Genomic DNA, 12833 nt, shown 5'->3' with positions numbered 1-12833 from the left:
TATAAAGAAAGCTGAGTGCTGAAGAATTGATGCTTTTGAACTGTGGTGTTGGAGAAGACTCTTGAGTCCCTTGGACTGCAAGGAGATTCAACTAGTCCATCCTAAAGGAAATTAGTCCTGAATATTTGGAAGGGCTGAATATTCAGCCCTTATATGAAGATGCTAAAGCTGAAACTCCAATACTTTGGCCACCTGATGCAAAGAACTGACTCATTGGAAAAGACCCTGATGCTGGGAAAGATTGAAGGTGGGAGGAGAAGGGGACGACAGAGGATGAGGTGGTTGGATGGCATCACCGACTCGATGGACATGAGTTTGAGCAAGTTCTGGGAGTTCGTGATGGACAGGAAAGCCTGACATGCTGCAGTCCACGGGGTTGCAAAGAGTCAGACACAACTGAGCGACTGAACTGAACTGATGATACTAGAAGGGAGGCAATATAATGAAATAATTTAAAGTCCATGTTTTAGAATCATATCTGGCAGGCTTTAAATTTTAGAGAAAGTTCCTAATATTTGAAAGACAAATTTCAGTTGTATAGAGAGTTTTCTTACAAATAAAAATAATATTAACTTCCTGTACTTTTGGTCTAGAATCAGCCATCTTTCCACTTATGTGAAGTGGTAACAGTAAAGGGAGTGAGAACGCGTGGGCTTTGTTTTCACTCAGGCCTGGGTGTGAGTGCTGGCTCTGCCTTTTACTGGCCATGAAGCGCTGGGCTCATTCAGTTTCTTCCTCTGTGAAATGGAAGAATAATAGTGCATATCTCAAAATATTGTAATGACTAGGTGATAACGTAGGTGTCTAGCACATGTCTGGTGAGTTAAAAGAATTCAGAATGTTTAGTTCTAATTATTGCATTGAAAATATAGGATTCAATTCTTGATATACTCATAGATTTAGAGGGCATTTCCTTAGCTATTGATATTCTTTGGAGTGAATTTTTATTACTTCTAAAATAATTCCCTTCATAGAGTTCCAAGTTCATAATATTTTCTTTTGCTTTCCTCCCATTGTACATCTTTCCTGCTGAGTGGGAAATTAGTATTCTCCCAGGGACACAATTTGGATGAAAAAGTTAGCTGATGTACTGTGTTGCTTTGTGAGCTTTGCTTAATGCTCTTTTGAAGGAACTCTGCCCAAATAAGACCGAGGCTTGTGTTTCCCTTAAATACCATTCTGCCTTTCATTTCTTGACTGACTTTGTGGTTGATTTATATAGAGCACTGTTGAAAAATCAGAAGCATCTTTCTAATTGTTTTCTTTTTCAGGGACTTCTTAAAATGACATAAGCAGTAAACATATAATGGGATCAGCTGTTTACACAAATAAGCAGGAGGAAGAGACTATGAGTTGGAAAGCCAAGAATGAGGGGTAGGGGGAGCAGGTGCAGAAGGGGGAACAGGTGGGGAAGTGGGGGCAGGGATTAAAATAGAAAAGTCAAAAGGAAAACTGTCTGTTGATTGACCTAATGAGCAAGCAGTCCTGTGACCTGTAGTCTAGCCAGAACTGTCCCAAGCAAGTCCTAAGACAACTTGTAAAAGAATTAAGTAGAAGAGAGTCACCCGTGTTTCAGTTTTTCACCTGGGAGAGCCAGTGGGTTATTTATAAGAATGAGAGTTATTTCTACTTCCTGTTTATGTTAAGCAGACGTGGGTACCCAAGTTGGGAAACAGAAAGTGGAGGGCTTCATGGTTTTCCATTCTTTGTTACAGGCTTGAAGTGAAGTTGGGGCTTGTGAGAGAAGCTCTAGAAAAGGAAAAGGAGAAAGGAATTAAAGAGAAGCCAGAAAATGTTTATTGACATCAGTGGGACCCCTCAGACTTGATGTGTCTTGGCAGCTAGAGGGTACCCTCTTATCCTTGGGGTATCGTGTTGGTTTGGTGAGAGGCCTCTGAATACTCTGACCACACAGAGGGGAAGTGTGCAGTATTTGGTGGTGACGTTGATTTTACTGCTGAGGATCTTTGGCTAAACATGATCTTTTCCAGAAGTTCTTTGGCTTCTAGAGATTATACTTTGAGTTTGACTTGATTTATCATTTTATCCCCAGAGCTCATGGTTCATGTGGGTGATTCGACTCAGATGGGATGTGTTTTCCACAGCACAGAAGAGAAGCACATGAGCAGGGTAGACTGGATGTTCTCATCAGGAGAGCCTGCCAAGGTAAGGAGCAGAAGCCCTTGTTGTGTAGAAGAAGCCCCTGGCCGATGGTGGCAGGACAGAGTGGGGACAGCAAGAACCCAGGCATCACGTGCCACATGGTGGTCTAATGAGGGCTTGGACTTTGGAGTTTGTTAAAAAAAACTGGGCCTCTTAGCTTGGCTGGGCAATTTCAGCTTCCAGTTGGGAAAAATGACTAATGAAGATGATGAAGAAGTAGACGTTGCTACTGCTCAACTTTTTGGGTTGTCAAGATGCATCTAGGACATGGTGATGTAGAGCATTGGTTCATGACTTGGCTATTGCATCTTGGTTTTATTCTTTTTCTCCCTTTTCCTTTTTATAGAATTCATGGAATAACAAGGGGGAATGATTTTGGTGAACTAGCCAGGAAAGCAATGGGTTAGGCATAAGAATGATTGTCTTATTTGGGTTATTTTTGTGAGTTTTCTTCTGCGCCACTTCACCCCATTTATGTGATGGGATTTTGTCTTCATGGATGTGTTGAATGTTGGGATTAGTAGTCCTGGAGGCCAAGATAAGGAGGGTACTTCACAGGAACTCTGAAGGAGTAAACAGCAGGTTAGTTCATTAGACCAGTAGATGGCAACTACTGGTGATGGTAGTGTCCTGGCATGGTGATGTCCTGATGAGTCAAGCTGTGTCTTGAGAGACATCCCACATAACTTATTGTTAATAGAAGTTAAGGTACAAAGATTAGAAAAGATTTTAGCTTTTACAAATGAAGACATATTCCAGGTCATCCATACAAAATGTCATTTATACTCAGTTGATTCCTATATGCTATCTGAGTGGATCAGAAAGGATGGCTTCATGGTGGGGTCTGGGGAATTACATGTAGTTTCAGGTTCACCCCTGGGAACTCATTGTGTATTTAAATGTCATCCACCGACTGAGTCACTGAAGAACATAGGATGATAGTTGACATTTTGAGTTATGAATTTGAATCACAAGAGACAACAGTTTAGGTGCCAGGTCTTTTCATTCATATTTGTATCTGTATCCTCATTTCCTGTTCTTAAAAACTTCTAAAAAATAATGGTATTTGTATACCTTTATGAAAAATTCTGACACTCTTTTATTTAACAAGTATTTTTAAAGCATCTGTTGTACGGTGAACACTCAAAGCTCCTGCCCTGGTGGGAGACTTACAATCAAGATGGAGGGAGATACATAGAAAAACAATGAAGAAATAGGAACTTCCCTGGTGGTCCAGTGGTTAAGAATTCGTCTTGCGATGCAGGGACACTGGTTTGATCCCTGGTCAGGGAACTAAGATCCCACATGCTGTGGGGCGACTAACACCCAGTGCAGCCAAATAATAATAATAATGAAGAAATATATGCACAGTATGTCAGGTAATAGTAAGAGCTATGGAGAAAAAGAAAGCAGGCCTTTGTGATTGTTATTTTATGTAGGTGGTCAGGGAGGCCTCACCAAAAAGTTAACATTTGAGTAGAGGTCTTGGGGAAGTGAGGGAGGCAACCATGTTTCTGTCTAGGTGGGAAGAGTGTTCCAGGCATAGGGAGAAGCAAGTGCAAAGGCCCTGAGGCCAGCACTCAAGGAGCAGCAAGGAGGTTGGTGTGGACACGCGTGTCCGTGGCTTTGTGTTTTCTGATACTTCCTGATGATGCCTTTACTGCTTCTACACATAGGGCCTGTGAATCCCGAGAGCTCCCTCCAACCCCAGTCCTTCAGTCTCATACATTTTGCCTTTCCCTTCTAGGAGGAGATTGTGTTGCGCTATCAACCCAAACTCAGGGCACCCATGGGGTACCCCCGGAACTGGGGCCGCTTCCTGAACCGTGTAAACTTGGTGGGAGACACTTCCCGCAATGATGGCTCTATAATGCTCCATGGAGTGAGGGAGTCTGATGGAGGAAACTACACCTGCAGTATTTACCTGGGGAACCTGACATTCAGGAAAACCACTGTGCTGCAAGTGATCCTGAAAGAGCCCCGAAGTATGTAACATTTGGCTGGGCAGGGAGGACGGACTGCATAGCTGGTAGGCAGGGCCAGTGCTAGGGTGAAGCTGGAGAGGCTTCTAGGATACAAAATTTAAGGAGGCATCACTCTCAGGTCCTGTACTTTCCTGCCCCTGATAAGCCTCGTACTTACCAAGCACTCACTCGTACCCTGTGCTTGCATGACCTTGAGAGTAATCCCTCCTTAAATTTGGTGCCCTAGGCACCTTGCCTGCTTCACCCTAGTGCTTCCCTGATGGTGGGTCAAGGGAAAAAAAGGTAATACTGAGTGAACGCCAACTCCTCTGCCAAACCTCACTCATGTTTTCTGTAATATACCAATTTAAAGATACAGGAGCTCAGAGATGGATTGGGGTCATTTTGACTTGGCTTCAAGGGAGATGCTCTATGCTCTGTAGTAGAAGGGAAAATGCTTCTGAGCTGGTGAGAGACAGCAAAGAACAGAGGAAACAGGAAGGGGAAAGAACCAAAAATAGAGGGAGCTTCTGATCCAAGATTCTTTATTCTGGCAAACAGTGTGTATTAAGGCCATTGGTGAAAAGGAGAGTAAAGACTCAATTGTGTCAACTGAGAGAAGTTGATAAGTGAGGGGTTAAAGTTAAACCAGAACCCAGTTAGCAGTCAGGATGTGGCCTGTGGACTTTGCCTTTTGTGAGGGCCCCAGGGGGTTGGCTGTGGTTGGTTGGGGGCAGGGATAAGGGTGAGGAAGCACCTCTACCCTCAATACTTCTGGCCAGAGGCTTAAGTCGATGGAGGCACCTTCTTGTCAATAATGGAGGATCCCAGCTGGAGAGGGAAGCAGGACAGATGGCTTTCTTCATTCTCAGAAGTCTTACCTCTGCTTCACAGGAAAGAGAAGCCATTAGTGGGAACTCATGCAACCTCTGAGCCCTCCACACCCACAAACAGACCTACATCTACTCCATCCTCATCTTTGCCCTGCCATCCTGAGCTCCCTTCCCTTTGGGGGCTCATCTGAGCCCCTGTGCTCAGGTGGTGCCCTCTCCTTCTTCTCAGGACCCTGACAACATGCCTCTTTAAGCTCATACTTTCCATGGGCTTCTGCCATTAAGCACATGCATACACTCAACTCTTCCTCTCACCTGTGTCCTTGTCTACTTTAGCTCTCACCCTATGTCATACCTTTTCTTTTTTTCCCTCTTTCACTTAAAATTTATGTATTTATTTATTTTAATTGCAGGATAATTACTTTACAATGTTGTAGTGGTTTTTGCCATACATCAACATGGATCGGCCATAGGCATACATGTGTCCCCTCCCTCTTGAACTCCCCCCCACCTCCCTCCCCACACCACCCCTCCAGGAGACAGACATAAAGAACAGACTTTTGGACTCAGTGGGAGGAATTGAGAAGGTGGGATGATTGGAGAGAATAGCATTGAAACATATATATTACCATATGTAAAATAAATAGCCAGTGTCTTACCTTTTCTTAAAACAGCTTTATTGAGATACAACTCACATGCCGCACAAGTCACCCATTTAAAATGTACAACTCGGTGTTTTTAGTATATTCTGAGTTGTGTGACTTTCATCATAATACATTATACATTTCTTTCTAGACACAGCCAGATAGCTTGCTAAAGGACTGACCTCAGTGCCTCCTGTATCATCTTCTATTAGCTCATAGCACTCTGCAATCAGTCTACTTCTGCCTCTCCTCCAGTGCAGATCACCAGTGGTAGGTACTCTAACTGTCCATCCTTAACCTTCCCTACTTCAGTAGTACTGAACACCGTGTTCTGTATACATTTAATATATTCTGTTAGACACAACTTACCTGTCTATACATCCCCATCCATCTATCCATCTGTCTCTGTATATGAACTCCACCCAGATATTCCACAAATACTCAAACACAAATAATCCAAATCTACCACTCACACCTCTCCCCTGCCCATCTCTCCAACCTCAGTTGATGCCACCACTATCTACACAGTTATCCAACTGGATGCCTGGGAGTTGTACTTGATTTTTCCCTTTCCCAGGACCCCCAATCTAACAAGTCAGCAAGTCCTGTCATTTCTACTACTGACTTTGGATCTGTCTTCTTTCTTATCTGGCACCATCCCCTTATTCTGACTGTCTATCTGTCTTAGACTGTAGGCATCTCACCAGTCTCTGCTTTCAGTCTTAGTCACTACCCTTCACTTTCAGTGCCATCTTTCTCAATCACAAATCTGAACTTCCTACAATATTTCAATATCTTCTCCATTGCCTACAGGAAAAAAAACAAAGCAAAACAAAAAAATTGACACAAACTCCTTGTTGAGATAATCAAGGTCCTTCATGACTTAGATCCTATTATCTACCCAGCCTCATTCCCCATCATGCCCTCAAATGCAACCTTTGACCCAGAGCCATGGACCTCTTGCTAGTTTCTCTAAGCACCATCCTGAACCTAAAAGCTCCAGACCTCGGGTATAATGTCCCTACCTCCCCCACCCCCATCCTTCTCCTGTTGTTGCTAAAATCCTTGATAGTTCCTTTCAGACTCAAAGTTTAAAACTTTTGCTGACAAATTCTCAGGTTCTGCTCCCCATAGACTTGGGTACCCTTTTCTCAGTGCTGCTTTGTCCCCTGTGTGGACTGCGCTCATAGCACCTATAGCAGTCTGTGGTGTTCCATGCACTGTCCCCCTCCTTGAGGGCATAGGCCATGCATTATTGGTCTTTGTATCTTCTGGGCCTAGTATTATCTGGCACCCAGGAGGTGTTTGATATATGTATTCAGAGTGAATTGAGGAAATGGGTGAAGCATGCTATATAGATGGATGGAAGTGTCGTGCTTGGTATCATGACTATGGGGCTGTGTTGTAGCCTAGATACCTTTGAAAACAATCACTTCACCATAGAAAGGTCAACAGCCTCTAACATGTTTGTTATTTCTGTGTCATTTGGTGAACCACATTTTAAGATGAATTGTTAATGTAAATGGAAACTCTACTGTAGGTCAGGTGATATTCTGTTTACCCACCCACCTTCATCTATATTTTAAGGGTAAAGGAGGGGTAGGCAGAGGCTGGTTCTCAGTCTAAAGGGGTCAGCTGGAGTCCCAGTGCTTCCACGTGGGGTGAAGTCTGGCCTTCTCCCCCTACTTTCTGACGTGGCTGCTGCTGCTTGGCATAGAACTGGCGAGGCTCCCAGCTCTTCTCTGGAATGTTGAGGCTCAGTCATTGCTCTTCTCCTTTCCCAAGCATTGGTGACCCCGGTAGCCCTCAGACCAGAGATCCTGGGTGGTAACCAGCTGGTGATCATCGTGGGGATTGTCTGCACCACCATCCTGCTGCTTCCGGTTCTGATACTGATTGTGAAGAGGGCCTATGGAAATAAGAGGTATGGGGCTGCTCCCATCTCTTGGACTGGGAGGCTGAGGAGGTGCCTTTAGCCTGAAGTGGAAGAGAGTGATAGGACCCTATGTGTACCATTTTCACAGAAGGGTGTATTTTATTTTATTTATTTTTAGAAAGATTTACTTATTTATTGTGGTGGGCCTTCTCTAGTTGCGACGAGTGGGCTTCTCTTGTTGCAGAGCATGGGCTGTCAGTGCTCAGGCTTCAGTCACTGTGGCGCGTGGGCTCAGTAGTTGTGGTGCATGGGCTTAGTTGCTCCATGGCATGTGGGATCTTCCTGGACCAGGGAATCGCACCTGTGTCCCCTGCATTGGCTTGAGGACTTTTAACCAGTGAACCACCAGGGAAGCCCAGAAGGGAGTATTTTAAACTAGCATCATCTGGGGTAATCATGTTAGATGATATCGTATAGTGACCCCACCCCCTTTGCTCACTGTTCAGTCTCTAAGTCGTCTCTGACTCTTTTGCGACCCCATGGACTGTAGCCTGCCAGGCTCCTCTGTCCATGGGATTTCCCAGGCAAGAATACTGGAATAGGTTGCCATTTCCTTCTCCAAGGGATCTTCCTGACCCGGGGATCAAACCCATATCTTCTGCATTGGCAGGTGGATTCTTTACCACTGGGCCACCAGGGAAGCCTCCTCTGTTCTTGGTTGTCCTGAAAGGCCTTGCACATTCCCACATCATCCTCATTTTATACGATTACAAATACTTACAAATGTTCATCCAAGTAGAGCATAATTAAGAATATAAATCCTATGCAAGAACCATAACGGTGCTATTCAATGCCTGAGAGAAATGATTTTTGAATTACCCGTAGCACGGATACACTTTTTAGAGAAGCTCAGATTTTGAGGGTTGTCAGTGACTTTATTTGAAGGACCACATTTTAATTATGAGAAGCTGCTTTTGAATGGACAGCCTCAGGTCCTAAATTATTTTTGTGGAATGTATTTTTAAAGTCTTGAGGTTCTCCTGTACTTGCATGCTCAGAGTTGTGTCTGACTCTTTGCAACGCCATGGACTGTAGCCCTCCAGGCCCCTCTGTCCATGGGATTTTCTAGGCAAGAATACTGGGGTGGGTTGCCATTTTCTCCACCACGGGATCTTCCACAGGGATTGAACCTGTGACTGTTTGTTTCCTGCCTTGAACAGGTGGGTTCTTTACCAACTGCATCACCTGAAGTTCTCCTAGTATCTCAGAAATTCGCAGATGCTCTGGCATGAGCACTAGTGTTTCACTGGCTGCTGGCTGGGCCATATCCTTCTGTTTACCCAACTATTGATGAACTATGTTTCTAGGGCAAATTGACTCTTTTTGAAATAGTGTCAAGGGGCAAGAACCCCCATTTAGACTGAGTAGAGCTGACTTTTAGGTCTCCTTTCCCCATGGGACGTGGATCGTACAGAAACAGCTGGTGTCTGCTGCGTTTGCGCTTGACTCCCCGGGGCTTTCTGACTTGGTTGGAAATTGAAAGTCTTTGCTCTGGGCAGGTGGGCAACACAGAACGAAGAGTTAGACAATGTGGCTTCCCTGCCAGCTCACTTCCCTGATCTGGACCTCAGTTTCTCTCAAAATGAAGAACAGAACTCCTATGTCTGTGTACCTGTATTCTAAGAAAATAATCAGATGGATGTGTTGAGATTTGTACATAAACATGATTGCTGTAGCAAAGGTTATAATTAAAAACTGAAATCATTGTCAGTGCCTGTCAGAAAGATAATGATCCAATGAATTGGTATTCCATTTGATGAAATACTGCACAGCCCTGTATGGAATGATGGGGAAAGATGTCCAAGAAGTAGTATTATACAATGTATAGTAGGATCTTATTTTAATAAAAAAGTAAATTATGTAATTCTCACTTCAGCAGCATATATACTAAATATATTCTGTGTGAGTATACTTATACTTCCATTGAGAGAAGTTTGGAGGGATAATTTTAAAATACTAATAGTGCTATTTGGGAGAAAAGAAAAGGTGGGTCCTATGAGGGTAGGAGGTTTACTGGAACTTGAACTTCAGACTGTCTACATTTCTGTATTATTTGAATTATTTTACAATCAGAGCATACAACTTCATAATCAGGAAATATGATTAAAATATTTCCACTTTGAGACAAAAAAACAGATTCCCTTCTAGCTTTAACCCTGGTTGTTGTTGTTTTTAGCTGTACTTTAGGCCAAAGTAGAAAAACAGAAGGCTATTCAGTAGCAAAAGTGGAAGGCAGATGGTCAAGAGATCAAAGGCCAAGGGCAGGAAAGGGGCCAGAGCTCCCAGCCCTGGGTGTTTGCGGGGTTAATTCTGCTTGTCCTTCCCCCAGGGAGAGTCCATCAGCCTTTGAACTGGTGTCTTGCTGAGTTTCTGCTGCCCCCTGCTGGGCCAGCTTCTTCTCTCTAGTCCTCAGAAATGATGAAATCGAATCCCATGGATCCCCTCTATTAATTCACTTACAATTGTTCTGGACAGGAAGTTATTAGGGTGACAGTAGAGAGGCTGAAACTGTCTTCAGCCCAGGCTTTCTCTAGATACTTCTCTGCTCTCCATTAAAGAGATGCACGCCTCCGATTCCAAGCTGAGCTGTGTAGTGTGGGCTGAAGGTGTCTAGGAGTGGGTCCTCCTCTGGGGTCTCTCTTTATAAAAACTCTGTGTGGTCTTGTGTTGTCACCCTTGACTTTACAATGCCGGGTGGTTAATTGCATGTGCTTTTCATGCCTTTGCAGTTCAGTCACTTCCACCACCCTGGTCAAAAACCTGGAGAACACAGAGAAGGCTTGTGCAGAGGTAAGAGAAGAATTCTGCCATTTTGGGACCTCCCTGGTGGTCCAGTGGTTAAGACTGTGCTTCCAATGCAGGGGACACGGGTTCGATTCCTGGTCAGGGAACTAAGATCCCACATGCCTGCAGGGCCAAATAAATTAAAACAAAAACAAAAACAAAAAACCAAGAAACAGAATTATGCAGTTTTGCAGCTGTGCCCTGTGAGGACGAGTTGGAGACTGCTCCAGCACTCAGGTGGTGTCCTTATCATTCTCCTGAGAAGTGTGTCTCATTCATTGTTATGTCTCAGCACCTCCAGTGCCTGGCCCAGAGCAGTGCTTAGGAGATCTCCATCACTCAGTAAGAGCCCAGGAGTAGTGAGTAGCGTGGGGTGGGTGGGGCCAGCCTAGCAGCCCAGCCCAGCCTTGGAGGGTCCTGGCAAAGAGCACTGGACTTGGAGTCAGAAAGTCCTCCCAGTTCAAGCCCAGCTCTGCCACCTCCCCGAGCCTCTGTTTTCTCATCTCCAAAATGAGGATAAGGACAAACATATTTGCCCAGTTGTGAGGTTCAAATAACGTGATGCTATGTACAAGTGCTCTATAATCTCTGAGGCATTGTATCAATATGAGGGGTGATTATGATCCATTCTGGGGTTAAGTGAAGGAGTTAGTATTCAGATTAAATATTCAGGAACCTTTAGAAAGAGAGAATCAAGAACTTTTTCTTGATCATATTAGTTTGTGATAATTTATATAAATAATAAATAATTGCTACTAGGAACTAAGAAATGTATTAATTTCCTTGAACTTTTTTCCCCTTTTTGTTCTTTCTTTTCTTCCCTCCTTCCTTCCTCCCTCCCTCCCTCTTTCTTTCTTCCTTCCTTCCTGTTTTCCTCCCTCCCTCCTTCCTTTCTTTCCTTTGAAAAACTCTTCTTACATACCTTTCCATCTTTTGGGCTGTTTGTGGCCCAAGAGTAGGATTTTCTCACATCATAGTACAGGGGACTCCAGAAGTCCAAGAATTTGTCACTGGATGATATCACTTCCCCAAATAGTGACAGGGACGGGAGTCACAAAGTACCCCTGACCTCACAGACATGAAGTTCAGTGAGGGCTGTTCCTGCCATTTAAGCCCTATGGGAGAGATGATGACAATTAGGTGCTGATGAATGCTGTCTTGCCAAGACTCTAATTGGGAGGAAATAACCACAAAATGCAATCATTCGGCAAAATAAGAATTCTCTGCTGCTACCTCAATGCCCATCAAAACAAAGATGTTAGACTTCTTTTTTTTTTTCTGGTCACACCATGAGACAAGTGGAATCTTAGTTCCCTGACAAGGGATTGAACCCGTGCCCCCTGCATTGGGAGTGTGGAGTCTTGGACCACCAGTGAAGTCCCAGATGTTTGACTTTTGAACCCAAGAATTTGGTTCTTAATATAGTGCTCTTTGCCGATGAGTTAATTTTCTTAATTTTCAGGAAGTCTGAGGACTGAATTATTGTGGCCTGTGATAATTCTGTAGCTCTCAATAACCCTCAGAACCCACTGATTTTGGTGGCTGATGCCCTGTGAACATAGGGGATCATAAGAACATGGAAAAGATAGCCTTTTCTCTGGCATGTAAGATTTGTTGAGTTTTAAGAATATTTATATGATTTTCTCCCCTCTAGAAACATATTTATTCCTCAATAACCACCCAAGAGGTGAACGATGAGGAAGAATCAAGTGGAAAATCAGAGGCCACCTACATGACCATGGTGAGGAATGTTCTGGGTCCCACTGAGCCTGGTATCAGGAGGCAGGGAAAGGACTTGGGAAGGATATGGCAGACTCATGGGGGATGGACATTGCTAGGTTTCCTGGCGGGAGCAGGGGTGGGGGTGAGGGGGGGTGGTGGTGGGGTTGGGGGGCACTCTGCTGAAGGCAGAGATTTTTCTAGGTAGATGAAAATTGTAAGAAGTTGAAGCTCTGCTGGATAGAAGAGTAGTAGCAAACTTGTCCTTATACCCAATTTCGAGTCTTCTGAGCATCTCTAGGGCTGGAGAGGGTTGATCTTAGAGGTAAAAGGAAGTGCCATCGTGAGGTTAGACAAAGATCTCTTCCTCATCAGCACAATACTGGTTTAACACAATGTAGTAAAGAGGGACTGGAAGATCCTTGTACAAAAATTATGTCATGAGGAACTGTTTTCCTCCCTTTCAAAAGGTCCCTTCCAGCTCTTACATTTTTTTATTTTTGCAGCATAAGGTCATTATTTGCACTTTATTAACTGAACGCAACACGAATTTGCCATGCCCATTAGATGCTCATATACACATGCCTGCAAGCCCAGCATCAATAACTTCCTAGCGCTGTGTTGTGCTAAGGAATTGTTATTTACAATTGAAGCCCTAGGTCCCTTAATGAATTCCATGTCTTTCCCCAAGTCTTCTTTAGGTTAATAACATTCTTTATTCGATGCACCACTAACTATGAGAACTCTACTGTTTATGCTATTTTACCCAATGCTCCTTTATTCATAGCCC

At 43.9% G+C, this 12833-nt stretch overlaps 1 protein-coding gene and 1 long non-coding RNA gene across 4 annotated transcripts in view; one reads left to right on the top strand and one right to left on the bottom strand.

Moving 5' to 3' along the window:
- Positions 1–12833, top strand: part of JAML (junction adhesion molecule like) — a 29033-nt gene that overhangs the window by 13163 nt on the left and 3037 nt on the right. For both annotated transcript variants that reach the window (XM_081541078.1, XM_081541079.1), the window contains 5 exons: positions 2054–2166; positions 3911–4148; positions 7390–7528; positions 10270–10330; positions 11979–12065. In XM_081541078.1, coding sequence (XP_081397204.1) covers positions 2054–2166; positions 3911–4148; positions 7390–7528; positions 10270–10330; positions 11979–12065 — 638 coding nt within the window. The remainder of the gene's footprint in view (positions 1–2053; positions 2167–3910; positions 4149–7389; positions 7529–10269; positions 10331–11978; positions 12066–12833) is intronic.
- On the bottom strand, positions 4659–11316 carry LOC145526145 (uncharacterized). 2 transcript variants are annotated; one of them, XR_014068715.1, is made up of 3 exons: positions 11247–11314; positions 7174–7513; positions 4659–5010 (listed from the first exon to the last, which is right to left on the bottom strand). It is a non-coding gene; the product is annotated as an uncharacterized LOC145526145 (long non-coding RNA). The 2 variants fall into 2 exon arrangements; XR_014068714.1 differs by lacking the exon at positions 7174–7513 and having other exon boundaries at positions 11247–11316.

The sequence above is a fragment of the Giraffa tippelskirchi genome, chromosome 11 (genome assembly GCF_054371585.1).
Source record: "Giraffa tippelskirchi isolate mGirTip1 chromosome 11, T2T-mGirTip1v1.2.pri, whole genome shotgun sequence".
NCBI classification, from domain to species: domain Eukaryota; kingdom Metazoa; phylum Chordata; class Mammalia; order Artiodactyla; family Giraffidae; genus Giraffa; species Giraffa tippelskirchi.
Note: the sequence above shows the minus strand (reverse complement) of the source record. Positions and strands in the feature narration are given on the sequence as shown.